The sequence below is a fragment of the Prionailurus viverrinus genome, chromosome C1 (assembly GCF_022837055.1).
Source record: "Prionailurus viverrinus isolate Anna chromosome C1, UM_Priviv_1.0, whole genome shotgun sequence".
NCBI lineage: Eukaryota > Metazoa > Chordata > Mammalia > Carnivora > Felidae > Prionailurus > Prionailurus viverrinus.
The window spans coordinates 174216412-174233017 of NC_062568.1; the positions used below are offsets into that span (position 1 = coordinate 174216412).

The 16606-nt window shown below is 41.9% G+C and overlaps 1 protein-coding gene across 3 annotated transcripts in view; it reads left to right on the top strand.

Moving 5' to 3' along the window:
• FAF1 (Fas associated factor 1) overlaps positions 1-14136 on the top strand; it is a 535448-nt gene extending 521312 nt beyond the window's left edge. For all 3 annotated transcript variants that reach the window (XM_047869343.1, XM_047869344.1, XM_047869345.1), the window contains one exon: positions 13882-14136. In XM_047869343.1, the coding sequence (XP_047725299.1) occupies positions 13882-13965 (84 nt within the window). In that variant the 3' untranslated portion in view covers positions 13966-14136. The remainder of the gene's footprint in view (positions 1-13881) is intronic.
• Positions 14137-16606: the final 2470 nt, after the last annotated feature.

The following is a 16606-nucleotide window of genomic DNA, read 5'->3' on the forward strand; positions in this document are numbered from 1 at the left end:
CCCATCATGGTACTTTTCCTTAAGTCCAGGAGAGAGTTTGGGAGTTTCTGGTATAAGTTTGGTATTGTACAGGTGCCTGCTGGACCAACCTTCAAAGAAAACACCTGTTCTGTTCATGATTCTTGCCTTCCAGTTTCATAAGCTTTTGGGCAGATGAAATGTAATATCAAAATAGCTCAGAGAGAGCCTTGGTAACATTTAAGATATTGAACGTGCTGCATCTGGTAACTAGAAAATTTAATGATCTCCTGCTGTTTTGGTAATTGGATAAGTAAATACATCAGAATAAATCACACCGGCAAGTCTTTTGTATGTCGTTAGGGACTCAACTCTTTTAACTCCTGTTCAAAGCTCCAGCTCTTGAGCGGTGTTTGCGTGCAGACTTACGCACACACCAGCTCGCGTGGCCCTGCTTGAGTACTAAAATGCATTCAAAATGTTCACTTTCTCCCTAGCCATGTTGCCTGAAGAGCACATCAAGCATGCCCTTCCAGATCCCTCTGAAGCCAGGGAGAAAAGTTTTTTTCAAAAGTTTAAACCTAATAAGACATTCAAACCCTTCATGATCTATCTCCAAACTGTCTTTCCAATCATATCTCTTCCATTATGGATATGCTATGAGCCTTGCCAGAAACACCACCCATTGGGAAATTGGGAAAATGTGGCCAAAGCAAAAGGGGACTATCCTGTTGTAGTAAGGAATCATGTAAGAAATTTAAGAAGAGAGGCAGGATCAGACATTTTGTTCAACTCTCTCAAGTGACAGTGTGAAATAAAGACACGGAGGGAAATGGTCTGTTAGAACCTATTAGGTGTTGAGTGATGTTGTCACCAGCTCACAGATGAGAAATTTGGGTCTTCTGGAGGTTCAATGACTTGGTCAAGAGCATACATGCAGAACTAGAATTCTTACTGCCTCCCTAATTAGCACTTAGTCCATGCCTAGTGGTGAAACTATAGGGCAGATAATAATCAGGGTTTCTCAGGTTTTTAAGCTGAGGTAACAGTTCTGAACCTGTCCAGTTAACAGGTTTCTCTACAAGCATAGTGGTTGCTTTGTAGACCAATCTTTTATCAGAGGCCTCCTAGGAACCTTTTATATAAGGACCTGGCTGCCTTCCATGATATCAGCCTCTGAAAGTGAGGCATGTCCCCTAGACCAGTGCTTCTAGCCTTTTACAAATCATTGCACACATTGAAAACGTTTGTATGCCTCTTTGGGGTAACCACACTAAGTTGCTCAGGGTTAGAGGCAACCCAGCCCTGAGGATTCTGGTTGCCCTAAGGGATGAGAAGGCTAGTATCCTGGCACACCTATAACCTGCCACAGCACTGGAGCTGATCTGCACTTTATTTCTCTTGCCACACTATAGAATCCTCATTTGTGAATTTGCCTATGCCCTATTTATTAGGCTTTCAGGGACAGTGAGCTTGCAAACCATTCTATAAAGTAGGTCTTTTATTTACTTGAAATCATGTCTTCTAGAGCCCAAGAGGGACTAATCTTGGGAACCCCTTCCCAGAATGAGGACACATGCCTGTTCTCATTCTCTGTATGTTCTCTACTATTTTATTATTTTTTTGCTTTTTATGTTCACTCTGTACACTAGGATCTTCTGTTTCTAGACTAAAGAGGCTTTCCTTCCCACCCCCACCCTACCCATCTTGATAGAAGCCCCTCTATTCCCTCTGGGTTTTCCCCACTAGATGATATTAAACTAACATCATTGTTTAATAGTATAGTGACCAGAGCCACCACCAGGGATACCAGTGCAAGGAGAGGGTCACATCTTTCATTTGGTGTTCAGGGTCTCCCTGACAATGCGCCAAGTTTGAGGCCATTTTGACATTAGCAACACTTTAGAGCCTGTGTCCTCATTAACAGCCTGTCTAAAAGCACAGAGTGGGAATGAAGAATCTAGATTTGGTCCCACATCTGCCATGAATGCTAAGTAATCTAGGGTAAATTCTTTTCCCTCACTGGACTTGTCTGTCCTCATCTGTTACAGAGATAAAAACCCCCTCCAGGGGCGCCTGGGTGGCTCAGTCGGTGGAGCATCCGACTTTGGCTAAGGTCATGACCTCACAGCTTGTGAGTTCAAGCCCCATGTCGGGCTCTGTGCTGACAGCTCAGAGCCTGGAGCCTGCTTCTGTTTCTGTGTCTCCCTCTCTCTCTGCTCCTACCCACTCGCATTCTGTCTCTGTCTCTCTCAAAAATAAATAAACATTTAAAAAAATGTTTTTTAAACTTCCAGGGGCACCTGGGTGGCTCAGTCAGTTAAGTGTCCGACTCCTGATTTCAGCTTAGGTCATGATCTCACAGTTCATGAGATTGAACCCCACATCGGTTTTTGCACTGACAGCATAGAACCTATTTAGGATTCTCTCTCTCTCTCTCTCTCTCTCTCTCTCTCTCTCTCTCAGTAAATAAACTTAAGAATCCCTTCCAGATCTTTTTTTTTTTTTAATTTTTTTTTTCAACGTTTATTTATTTTTGGGACAGAGAGAGAGCATGAACAGGGGAGGGGCAGAGAGAGAGGGAGACACAGAATCGGAAACAGGCTCCAGGCTCTGAGCCATCAGCCCAGAGCCCGACGCGGGGCTCGAACTCACGGACCGCGAGATCGTGACCTGGCTGAAGTCGGACGCCTAACCGACTGCGCCACCCAGGCGCTCCAAGAATCCCTTCCAGATCTAACAATCACTGGGTTTGTGATAATTGAGGAGCTAGACAGTGATATTTTCCCATTGCCTGACATAGTAGTACACTGTTTTGGGGAGATACGTGCTTCAGTTACATGAAAAGGATGGTCCTTCTAAGTACGAGACTTAGAAATAAATAGTCTAGTGTATGACTGCAATACTCATACTATCTGGTGTGATGGTTAAGAACACAGACTTTGGAGCCAGACCTAGTTTTAGATCCTTATTCTGCCTCTTCCTGCCTGTTCAATCTTAGGCAGGTTATATAATTGTCTGAGCTTCTATTTCTCATTTTTATTTTTTTTTTAATTTTTTTTTTCAACGTTTATTTATTTTTGGGACAGAGAGAGACAGAGCATGAACGGGGGAGGGGCAGAGAGAGGGAGACACAGAATTGGAAACAGGCTCCAGGCTCTGAGCCATCAGCCCAGAGCCCGACGCGGGGCTCGAACTCACGGACTGCAAGATCGTGACCTGGCTGAAGTCGGACGCTTAACCGACTGCACCACCCAGGCGCCCCTATTTCTCATTTTTAAAGTGGAAGTAATAGCACCTCCCTCACAGTGTTGTATAGTGTAAACCATTTAGAACAGTTAGCACCTAGTAAGCTCCCAATAAATGGTTAACTGTTACCATTATTATAATGTGATAAAACAAAGAACAGATAGGGCAGCCTATAGATACAATTTTTATCCCTTTGCCACTTTAGTCTTCTCTCCCTTTGTTCTTCCTTTACCTTTTCTTTCATTCTCCCTTCTTCCCATCTTAAAAAAAAAAAAAGTCAAGGAAATAAAATGTCTTGTAGGACCCTATTCTTTGCAGCTGCAGAAGCCCACCCAACCTCACTCTGTAGCACACCAGTTATTCTACCACAGTTTAATAATGGAAAGAGGAGATCTGTCATTGTTTTCTGGAAAGTCTTGTCCCAGTGCTACTTCTTACCTGTGATGCAAGAAGATGACATGTTGGTCTAGAAACTACACAGGAAGCTGGGATGGAAATAAGCTATAGAGTAGTCCCGTAGTGGCACCCTTCCAGACTGAATTTTCCTTTTAGGGTTGCATTACCACCTTCAGCAAATATAGAAGAGAAGTTGCTATGAGTGAAAACTGGCATTGTCCTGCTTGGTGATGATGATGATGATGGGTAATCCCTTATGTTTGCAAAAGACTTTACAGTTACCAAAGTCTTTTCACACCCTGATCAGCATATGACCAGTAGATCAGGTCTTAAGTTCTCTTAACTTTCTTATACTTTCTTATACTTTCTTACTTTCTATACTTTCTTATACTTTCTATACTTTCTTATACTTTAATTCTCTTATACTTTGTGGGTATAACTGGCCTTTCTTTCTAGGGATTCCCAACTCATCAGAAGGTAGTTAAAGAAAATGGACAATTAGCTATTAAGACCACATTGACAGTAACAAAAAACAGCCTGTGTTCCTGTGGAGAACAAAGCTCATACCACAACAGGAAAAACGGGCTGTGATGAAGTTGCAGAGTGCCTGCTTTCTTTATGCTCAAAGGAAAGCCAGTTAGTCACATTACCTGTTCCCTGTTTAGAAGTAGGATAAGACATGATGAAGGGGGATGCATCTGATATAAGCTGGAAGTTCACAAAACTGGGTGCAAATTCTAGCCTTATCTTTTCTACCTGTGTAATCCTGGGTAAATCCCCTAACCATTTTTGACCTCAAAGAATTCATCTATAAAATGGGAATAATAGGAGTACTTACCTCTTAGGATTATTATGACAATTTAATTAGATAATATATAAAGCAACTAGTATAGCATGTGGCACTTATAAAATGCCAAATAAATGGTAACTATTAATGATGATGTTAGTAATTATTTTTTAAACTTGTAGTATTTAATGTGCATTTTTTAATGGAGTAACTAACAGAATGGATTACTTATACCAAAAGATTATTCTCTCATGTTCAAAGTAAATGCTAATTTTGAACAGAACCAAAAGCAGATATATATATTCAGCTTCACTTTAATGTGGAAACTTACGTAAGCAGTCTTTGTGCTGCCTCCTAGAGCAGAAAGAGCTCAGGATTTGAAGTATGTTATGTACACATTCTTCAGAAGGAAGTTTGTCAGCACATTCATTTTGTGTTCAGATAACTTGTTTTTTTTTTATTTTCTTTAATGTTTATTTTTGAGAGAGAGAGAGAGAGAGAGCGAGCAGGTAAGGAGCAGAGAGAGGGAGACACAGAATCTGAAGCAGGCTCCAGACTCTGAGCTGAGCTGTCAGCACAGAGCCTGACACGGGGCTCGAACTCACAGACTGCGAGATCATGACCTGAGCTGAAGTCAGACACTTAACCAACTGAGCCACCCAAGCACCTCTCAGATAACTTGTTTTAAGAAGCATGTCTTTGGGGCACCTGGGTGGCTCAGTCAATTAAGCGTCCAACTCTTGATTTCAGCTCAGGTCATTTCATAGTTCATGAGATAGAGCCCCAAACCCCGTGTCAGACTCCGTGCTGACAGCTCAAAGTCTGCTTGGATTCTCTCTCTGCCCCTCCCCAACTTGTGGGGGTGCTCCCTCTCTCAAAATAATAAATAAACTTTTAATAAAAAAAAAAAGCATGTCTTTAAGAATAGGCTTTTTTTGTGTGTGGCAATTTAGAATTGATTAATGCCCTGACTAGGTTGCTCTCATCTTCTAACCAAAGCAGAATAGACTTTGAGAAAAAAAGAGTTATGACCCTTACATCAAGTTACATCAATCATAACTGTTAAGCCCCTGTTCAGTGTTGTGGGGGCATTTGGGGTTTTAAGTGCCATTTAAATAATATCCCTTCACTTCACTTGTCCAAGACTAATTGAAAGACATAAGACCAACAGAAAGAGTAGGACTCGGGGGGAATACAAATATCACCTTTGTTACTGAACATGTTGATCAGAGATTGTGGCTTGGGATCTGCAGCCAGGGGTCTTACTGATACATTCTTTGTCCCTAAATGAGACAGACTTGCCCACACAGTCCTGGGTATACAACTGGTCAGTGCGGGCCCCTTGTAACAGGAGAGCAGGTTTGGCTCCAGAAAAGGGAAAGGAAGGGGCTGAGTTTAGATTCTTCTCCCATATTCACCAAACAGGTAGATCTCCTCTCACCCTGTGTGAGAAATGGGGAGAGCATCCCAGAGTCCCTCTGTGTGGAAGCAGGAGTATGAAATAAATGCTTCATGATTATAAGCTTCATCTTATAATCTTCACAACAATGCTGGGTGGCAAAAATGTCTCACTATTATAAATAAACAATGAACCAGAAAGTTAAGTAACTTATCGATGGTCATCAGAGAGGAGGTTTTAGCAAAGGAATCCAACCCAAGTCTCCCTCCCTAGATTATTGGGGAGCTCACACCACACAAATGACATCTACTAAGATATAAAGAAGACATTAAATTATAGTTGCTTCCATGTGTGAGGCTCTATGATAGTTATTTTAATCCCTACAACAATGCTTTCACCCAATAGAGAAGGAAACTGGATCTCTAAGCATCTTAGAGCATGGCCAAGAGCTGGAATTTGAACCCACGTGTTTGTTTCCAAAGCTCAACTGCAGCCCAGTTGACCTCAATGAATCATTACACTGCCCCCCCACATTTTTTTTAAATGCAAAAATTAAAACTTAGAGAAGAAAAGTGATTTGTCCAAAGTCCCACCACTAGAGCCAGAACTGGAACCTGTACATCCTGGCCCATTACATCCTGACAGCGTTATAAATATACAGCCATGGTGGTCAGTACAGAGGAATGTGGAGGAGAGAGAGCTTGCTGAGGGCTGAAAGGTGAGTGAGTGCTTGCAGAGGCTGTGTGGTCATGTGTCTGTCTGTCTTTCTAACGTAGAGGATGGGACCTGGTTGTCTTTCACATCTGTGGGAGGGAGGAGAAGGAAGAAGGAGTATGGATGAGATTCTACTGTTTGCTGTCTGTGTGGGCTACATAAAGATTGTGAACTTTCTGCCAGTGTAGCAAAGGGACTGCTCCTGGGGATCAGGCTGTGCAAGGCTCCTCTGCACACAGTGCTGCCAACACACAGTCTAGAAAATGGTGGTATTGGTCTCCCAGAGGAGAGCAGCCAAATACTACAGAAAATATGAGAACAGAGCTTTTCTCCCCTTGAAGATGCCGGAAGTTTCAGAAATGCAAATTTTACTCTAAAAGCAAGAATAAATTATAGAAACCACTGGTGGTTTATTGTTTCCCCATTCCACACACTGAACCTTAAGGCTGTAACTCACAGAGTGAGAACACAGTTATACCACATGAAGGAGGTGGGAGAATAGTTATAATGGAAATTATAAGGAAACAAACAGGTCAGAAGGCTTGGGTTCTGGTTCTGCCTCTACCATTTATACTGTGCGATCATAGGCAAACACAATGTCTAGATCTCATTTCCTAATCTACAGAATGTGGCTAATTCCCAGTGCATGGTTTTCAAGTACTACTGCAGTGCATTTCCCTCATAAGCTATTAAAATACATTGGGAACATTCAAAAAAATTCAACCTAGCATGTTTTTTTAAGACTTTATATTTTAGAGCAGTTTTATGTTCACAACAAAACTGAGCAGAAAGTACAGAGTTCCCATATACCCCCTTACATGTATATCCTCCCCCATTATCCATTATCAACATTCTCTGTTATCAACATCCCCTACCAGAGTAGTACATTTGTTACAACTGATGAGCCTACATTAACACATCATTATCACTCAGAGGTATATAGTTTATATAGAGTTTACTCTTGGTGTTATACATTCTCTTGGTTTGGACAAATGTATAATGACATATAACCATCATTATAGCATCATACAGAGTATTTTTACTGTCCTAAAAATCCTCTGTGCTCTGCCTCTTCATCCCCTCTACCCATCCCAACCTCTGGCAACTAGTGATCTTTCTACTGTCTCCATAGTTTTGCTTCTTCCAGAATGTCATATAGTTGGAATCATACAGTATGTAGCCTTTTTGATTGGCTTCTTTGATTTAGCATTTAAGATTTCCTCCATGTCTATTCATGGCTTAATAGCTCATTTGTCTAGTGTTGAATAATATTCCATTGTCTGGATGTATCACAATTTATTTATCTGTTCACTTACTGAAGGATATCTTAGATGCTTCCAAGGTTTTGGCAATTGTGAATAAAGGTGCTATAAACATCTGTGTACAGACTTTTGTAGATTGTCGTGTAGACATGTTTTCAGCTCCTTTTGGGTAAATACCGAGGAGTACAATTACTGGATTATATAGTAAGAATATGGTCAGTTTTGTAAGAAACCACATGTCTCCCAAAGTGCTATGCCATTTTCCATTCCTACCAGCAATGAATGAGAGTTCCTGTTGCTCCACATCCTCACCAGCATTTAGTGTTGTCAATATTCTGGATTTTGGCGATTCTAATAGGCATGTAATGGTATCTCATTTTTATCTTAATTTGAATTTCTCTGATAGCATATGATGTGGTGGAGCATCTTTTCATATTTGCCATCTGTAGTAGATCTTCTTTGATGAGGTGCCTTTAAGCTCTTTGGCCCATTTTTTAATTGGGTTGTTCATCTTATTGTTGAGTTTTAAAAATTCTTTGTATATTTTGGATAATCATTCTTTATCAGATGTGTCTTTTGCAAATATTTTTCCTCAGTCTATGGTTTGTCTTCTTATTCTCTTGACAGTGTGTTTCACAGAAGTTTTTAATTTTAATGAAGTCCAGCTTATCAATTATTTCTTTTGTGGATTGTGCCTTTGGTGATGTATCTCAAAAATCAAAGCCATTGCCAAGGTCATCTAGGTTTTGTCCTATGTTATCTTCTAGGAATATCTTCTAGTGTTGTGTTTTACCTTTAAGTCTATAATCCATTTTGAGTTAATTTTTTGGGAAAGATGTAAGGTCTGCATCTAGATCCAGTCTTTTTGCCTGTCAGTGTTAAGTTGTTCCAGCAACATTTGTTGAAGCTAGCATTTTTTCCTAAATGTGAAAATATTAGATTCAAATTTATCTTCATTCAGTTTCAAAATAAAAGCATTAATTTTGTTAACAAAATTAAGTAAAATAACAAGAACTGATAATAATATCTATCTTATATGATTGTGAGTCAATGTTTGTGTAAATATGTTGTAAACTATAAAGTACTATGCATATATTGCCACTATTATTATTTTATTATCACTCAGCTCCTGCTCTGAGGTAGCCCCCAGTGTAGTAGTAGTAGTATATTTATGCTCGTTTTTTTTTTTAAGTGAGAGGCAGAATGTTGTGGCTAGAAAGAACCCCAAAACAGAAGTCAGAAATTCTAGGGTAGAGTACTACTTCTGCGTCTTATCAACTGTGTGACCTGGGCCAAGTCACTTGACCTCTCTGAGCTTCAGGTGGGCAACCTGTGGAAAATGAAGGGGTTGGACTTTTGGCACTTAAGGAACTTTCTCCCCCTAACATTCTGGGACTCACTTGGTGTGGCCTGGATGAGATTCTGTCACATTGATTCACATTTTTCTCAATAGCAATGTTAGACTTTTTTAAAAAAGGAACTGAGGCCCAGGGAAGTAATAGAAATAAGATGTATATGAAAGTTCAAACTGCTGAGAAAATTGATCTAGGAAAGAATAGCTTTGTTTGTTCCATTTTTGCTAACATAAGTTTCACAAAGATGAATTGCTAAAATATTAATTTAATAAGAATATATATTATTCACTTTTCCTAAGTATAATGAATAAAATGTCAAAATGACTGACTTTCCTTTTCTAACAGACAAAGTCAGGCCATATCTCTTATCTGAGAATGCGCCTCTTCTTCCAAGGAGTCCCAAAGGGTGGGTTTCTCTGTTGATTTAGAGAGTCAATAATTCAGTAAAGTCCCAAGTAAATGGCAGAACACAAGCTCAGTTTGGGTTTTTGTATTCGTATTTTATAAACATTTCAGGGTTTTTTTTTTCCTGACCCTTGATCTTTTGCCATTCTTAAAGCGAAGATCTTCTCTCTTGGAAGCTTGGTTAGAAACAACCTCAGGGCCATCTCATCCAACTTTTTTGTCTGGGTGGATCCTACTCGTAGCCACACCTCGGGCTGAATATTCTAGTGGTTCTACATATGGATTCCAAAGCTAGATTCACATTCTGGCTCTTTCCTGAATAGCGTTGAGACTTTGGGTGAGTTACTTAATGTGTTCCATGGATCAGTTTTCTCATCTGTATCATGGGAAAAATAATTATACCTACTTCAGAAGATTAGTATGAGAATTAAGTTATCTTATAAATGTAAAATGCTTGGAATATATCCGTTACAAAATGAATGCTTAATAAATGTTAGCCATTATTATTATCTTCATGATCTTCTCAAATATACCCTTATTTGAATGCTTTGAGGGTCAACAGAGAATGTACTCATTCTCCCCTCCCCTCCCTACTTCTCCACTTCCACAAGGCAGCCTATTGACATGTTAGTCAGAAGCATTCTGGTTATGAGCTTTGGAGTCAGACACACTTGAAGTGTGAGATCTTATTCTATCTGTACCTTGAGCAGGATAACCCATGGTATCTTCAACTATAAAATGGCAATAATAATACTACTTCATTTGACTTTTTGAGGAATGGTTAAGGTACTCTATATAAAGCACTTAGCACGGTTCTAGCTACATTGTAGGTACTCAGTAAATGCTAGTTGCTGCTATGATGATGGTTATGAAGAACAAGAAGAAAACAACAGAAGGAGGAAGAAGAAAGTAGCACAGTAGCACACCAGCAGCTGCTGCTCTGTTAAAAAGTTCTTTCTGACCTGAATTCTGCTTCCCTTGCGATTTTAGCCCACCAGTCCAAGCTCTGCCCATTGGCACAGTGAATAACACGAATAACACATCTGATCTACTTGGTAGTCCTTCAGGTAGCCCTTCCCCTGTAGCAGCAACCACCACCACCACGTCTCAGTTCCTCTCTCTCCCACTCTTCAGCCATTTCTCAGAGAATGTGGTTTTTAGGCTCTTCCCTGCCTGGAGGTCCCTTCTGGCATGCTCTACATTCTTCTTCTTCTTCTTCTTCTTCTTCTTCTTCTTCTTCTTCTTCTTCTTCCTCTTCCTCCTTCCTCCTTCCTCCTTCCTCCTTCCTCCTTCTCCTTCTTCTTCCTCTTCCTCCTCTTCTTCCCCTTCCCCTTCCCCTCCTTCTCCTCCTTCTCCTCCTTCTCCTTCTTCTTCTTTTAATGTTTTCTTTTTTTGAGAGAGAGAGAGAGAGAGTGCAAGAGGGGGGAGGGGCAGAGAGTGGGAGACAAAGGATCTGAAGCAGGGTCTGCACTGACAGCAGTGAGCCTGATGTGGGGCTCGAACTCAAGAATCATGAGATCATGACCTGAGCCGAAGCCGGGGACACTCAACAACTGACCCAGCCAGGTGCCCCCACATCCTTCTTAAGTGGGACCCAGAACACTGGGCCATCTATCTTGCAGGGGAAAACCTCATCCCCCTAGGTGCCCCACAGTCTTTTTGTCCAAGACAATCAAATAAAAATGGAAGCAGAGGTTGTCCTTGTTCATTTTGAAAATTCCTGTCTAAAATGATCTTCAAAGAAAAAAATAGTGCTTCTGATCTGGGGTACCAGAAAGAGCAGCCCCCAAATAGCCATGTTTGCTGTGAAGTAGTTCAGCACAGCCCCACTGAGGCTATCAAAGGGGGTCTCCAGATACTGAGCATTACCTAAGGGCAGCAGGGCAGAAATAAGAAGGCAGCCTGGTGCAGACTGGGCCCCAAAGGCCTCAGGGGAAAGCTCCAGCTCTGAGGTTAGACCAGGACCCCTCCCCAAGGCAACATTCCAGCCAGTAATGGCTACCACCAACTGAGCAAGTACTGGCTTGGGCAGTGTACCAGACACTTTACTAATATTCCATTTAACCATCACACCAACCTATGAATGCGAAACTGATTATTCTCATCTTAAAGATGGGAAAACCTAGGCTCTCTGGTTCTATAATTTCTTCAAGGTCTATAGCTAGTAGAGTGACAGCAAGGATTTGAATCTAAGTTTGCTTCAGCCTTTTTAACCATTATGCTGTATAGACAGACCCTTACCATGTGGCCTTAAACAAGTGGCTACAACTTTGAGTCTCAGTTTTGTCATCTCTACCCACCTTGCATGGTTGTTACAGGAATTAAATGAGATAATATAAAGTCCCTGGCATGTAACAGGATTTGAGAAACTTTATTTTCCTCCTTTTCAAGCCCCAGCCATCTCACCTCAAAAAACAGAGAAAATCCCTTAACTTTTCTTGGACACTGAGTCTAAGAAAACTGGGTATGTTTTCTGAACCTCTGACCTTGCATGTTGACAACTTAAGCAGGGTGCAAGGAGGGAGCAGGGAGCAGGCAGCCTCCCAGCCTGTTTTGCTTTATAGCATAATTTTTCTGCCAGTCTGCATAGTTCTGGCACTATTATGATTATGGTTTCTCCCAACAAACATCATATTTACAAACTACAAATAACAAAGTAGAAGATGCCGGAAGAGCTCTGGCATGTTAATTAAGAACAATAGACAAAGCAGCTGGGCAAAAAATACCAATGAGTCTGAAGCAGAGGCTCTGTTGACAAAAGACAGCACAATATTGTATGTTAATTGGGGAAGTGGGTAAACATTTGCCAGCAGCTTGCCCCCCGTGCATTGGAAGACAGACAGCAGGCTGGGCCCTCCCCACCGTCTTGCCTGCCCATCTGCCCAGAACCCAAGAGATACCAGTAGAGCCCCTTTGCTCTGGGGTCTGTATAAGCAGAGAGGATTCTGGAGGTGGTTGTGTCTCCTTAATGACCCTCCTGGGCATACCAGGTTTCCATCTGGATACAGTCAAAGATCGTGTTCCTCCTTCAGCTCGCCAGCCTGCTTGTGACACCAAGCCTCTCAGGGACCCCATCCCCCTCGGCTAGGAGAAAACAAGCAGAGCCATCTCATTAGGTGTGGCTTGAGTTGAGCAGAGGACAAGATTGCTGGCTTCAAATGCTGTACACTCTGCAGACTTCTGGCCCAGAGCCCCTGTCTCTCACATAGCAGACTACCTGGCCTCCCATCACACACACTCAGAACTATCCATTGATCTGTCTGTCCATCCTTACGGTTACTCACATACACAGGAGCCTTCACTGAACACCTACTCTGTGCCAGACACTGTGCTAATTATATATTTTTTTTTCTCATTTAATCCACACATCAGTCATGCAAGGTTCATATTAACTTCAAAGCCACAAAGCTAATAGCCAACACAGCTGTGATTGAAACCAGAATCTTTCTGGTTCCAGAGCCCCACTGTCCCTTCCACTACACTACTATTTCTTAACTTTTTAAAATTTATATTCCCTTCTGATAAATAAGAAAACTTTGTTTCTTTCTCTCACTCTCAGATTCATAAATCCTCCACCCCTGCCCTGGCCTAAGGGGTCATAAACCTAATATAGGGTTCCTGTATGATTAGCCTATCCCAACTGAGCCAAGATTTTGTCTAGCTTTACTCCCAACAGTTCATATTATAAAATAATGATTTTTTTTTATTTCTAAAATATAAAGTCTTATTGTGGCATTGACTCATTTTTTCAAACTAAAAATCCTCCCACCCCACCAAGGAGATTGTTGATATCCCTTCCTAGGGAGAGTGTCCTCAGTGGAGGATATTGATCTTTGGGTATGGCAGAATACACATTGTCCAGTTTACTACAGGAAGGTTTAGCCACATCAGCCCCAAAGGCTTAGCTCTTTTCCCACCAAGCAGAAAAGTCCTTCCATGCTGTGGGGAGTTAATCAAGCAGAAGTTCCCAGGAGTGCCAACCAGCTGTTCAGCCAACACCCTTTCCTTAGGGGCTCCTGTCAGCCAAGCTGAGCTATGTAGGAGGCAAAGGACCTTCCACTTGCCCAGGAAGAGGTCCAGTCTCCTGAAGCTATGCCTGCCCTGTGGTCAAATGCTAGTTTTTCCACTCAACTATGAGATTCGACCTCTATGAGCCTGGTTTCCTCTGTTATAAGATGGTAATAACTCCACCTACGTCATAGGTTTATTGTGAGGATCAAATAAGAGAACAGGTTTGGAAATGTTCATGCCGCTGCTTAGCAGACTGAGAGTCAGGGTGCACAGACAGGATCTGAATGCCATGTGGAGAAAACAGTGCTTGTGCCAGTCTTTTGAATATATTTTCTTTCTTTTTAGGTAACCCAGCTGGACCCAAATAAATCACTATTGGAGGTAAAGTTGTTCCCTCAAGAAACCCTTTTCCTTGAAGCAAAAGAGTAAACACAGCCCAGCAGTGGAACCAGCCATTCCTTGACAAGCCAGAGGCCTGCGTCAAGAGAAGGGCTCCTCGCCAACCCACCTACACGCTCGTCTCACTCAATTCAGTGTCACACTCTGCCTCTTGCAAGATTGCTGGAAAAAAGTAATAATAAACATAGCTACTTAAAAGTTCCCATCCATGAGTATATGTTCCCACCCCTCATAGAGAATTACAACTCTACCACCCTCCCTTATCCCCTTCACCTCGCCCTTGTTCAATGACTAATGCACCGTTCAAGTGTGAGTGATCACGAAGTAGAATTTTTACCTCTCGAGTGCCCATCTTTTCCCCACACTGTCTAGGACAGTTCTGTCTGCCCTGTGACACCAGGATGCTATGTATTTGATATGTCTCATTGAGCCAGGGCTCATCCACCTCTGCCTTTTTATTTTCATGACTGGATTTCTACTCTGTCATCTAATTTTAAAAGGCATGGGGGAAATAAGTTAAATGGGACTTCTCAGCATGGAGATTAAACATTGTTGTAGGAAAAAAAGCATATCATCTTTGTTGGTACTTTCTGACTTCTTTACTAAGATGTAAGGTGTGTTTGAGGACTGCATTCGACCTATATGCAAGATACTTATTTACTGCTGCTCCCTCGGGTCTCCGGGTTCCACCTAGGAGGTATTTGCTGTTCCCATGCAACATGGGAAACTGTTTAAGCACATTACGTGAATATAGAGATAGTGTGAAGAGGACCAGTACCAGGACTCTGGTATCTCGCCCAGCTGCGGGGAACTGCTGTTAGGTTTGCATTTGGGTAGATACCAGCTCCCATGTTGCTGATCCTTCAGTGTACACTGAACACAGTTCTCTCCTGCTTTTCCCTCCCTCCACTCCACCGTGCATTTGGACCCTGTTATCTCTTGTTTTAAGCACCTTGTCTATCACCAAACTCTGATCAGTCACCCCATGGACTCTGAGCCTCTATAAAACCTTGCTCCACTATTTCACTCTTTTAATGTTTTAGTATTAGATATTGGGTCCCCTTCTCAAATGAAAGGGATGCCATCCTATGGCTGAAAATTCTGACTACATGTATTTAAGAGAGCAAACTTGGGGGCTCAGCTCAGAAGACCTGTGTTGCCTGAATCTACATATAATAATTTGGGGACGGTTTAGTAACTGTGGGTTTTTGTTAATCTGTGGATTTGGGGTTTGAAGTTTAGTTCACGGAAGCACTATTTATGCCTTCACAGCCAGTGATTTCTTTTTGGTCTTGGAATGTTTCTCCACGTCTGTTTTTATGTCACCTGTGGTCTCTATCCCAGGGATTAGGATTCTGATTTTGACATTCTCTATTTGTCCAAAGTATAGTCTAAGTGCTGGTTTTTACCCCTGGCCCAAGTCAAGGGTTCCTTAGAACACTCCAACTGAAGCCTAAGATATGTTTAGTCATTTTCCCTTTGCCTGGAAGTGGATATTGGCCAGGAAAATTCCACCTTGTGTCTTTTCTCTGATGCTCCAAACAGGGACCTCCCCTGAACACTTTCTTACAAGAAAGAGATGTGTTCCTAACAGACCAGTGCTCCATCTACTTAGGTGCAGGCCTTCTCTGGCCCCAGAGGTCTCCCAGGGAGACTGAAAGGAAAAGAGACCCACTGTGGGGGGAGCACTTCCTCTCCGGCTCCACTCCTACCTCCCTTTTTTGGGGGGGTGGGGGCGGTCCACACCTACCTTCCTACCTGGTGGTCCCACAAGATAGTCATCTCCAATGCTACAGATGCACTAGGGCACCAGGTCTTCTTTTTCCAGGGAGACCTTGTTCTGTAGCTGCCATGCAGAAGCTATAGCCCTGAATGCAGACCATACTTAGGAACAGCAGCAAGAGTGTGGGTGGGGGTGGAGAGACAGGACTCTGAATTCACTTTCATGTTTAACCTGTTCTGTCGGATTTAAGTTTGACTTCATCATATTGTTCTGCCCTGTCATCTTCACTTCTGTATTCCAGTGGTACAGACTTTATTCTGAAACTGATTTCATAGAAGTTACTAAGTGCTTCCTTTTTCGACCCTGACTTGAGAGATTCTCCTTACTCAGGTCTCATGAAATCCTATCCTATAGGCCCTCATTGCCCTGAAAGGCCTCAGCTAATTGTCACTGTTGACTGATGCCATTCTGTTCTGTCGAACTCCAGAACAGGAGACCAAAGCAGTTTTAGGCTTTTTCCAACAAGTACAACATTAAAACAATTTGCATAAAGTTAGGTTCTAAGAAAAACATTAAGCAACTTGCTATCACAAGAGGAGCTATTAAGTCATTTCTGCTATCACAGAAATAGCGATGTCTTTTGGCAATTCTTCCTCATACCTTTAAACTCCCTTGCGCTTTGCATCCCAGCCTCCAGATGCAGTGAGTCAGTCAGAACAAGTGCTCAGTGTTCTTATGCCCAGCTGTTAATAGTGAAGTTCCAGGGCTCCTTGTCATCCTCATTCCTGTTCCAGTTCATTCCTTAGTGTTTCTCAGATTATCAGCTGTATGTTTGAAGCATTAGTTTGAAGTTTTAAGCAAGTATTGACAATATCCACAGTCTCTAAGAAGGTGCAGTTTGGGGAGGTTTCTGGTTTGCAATGTTGCCATGCTCTGGCACCACTAGTT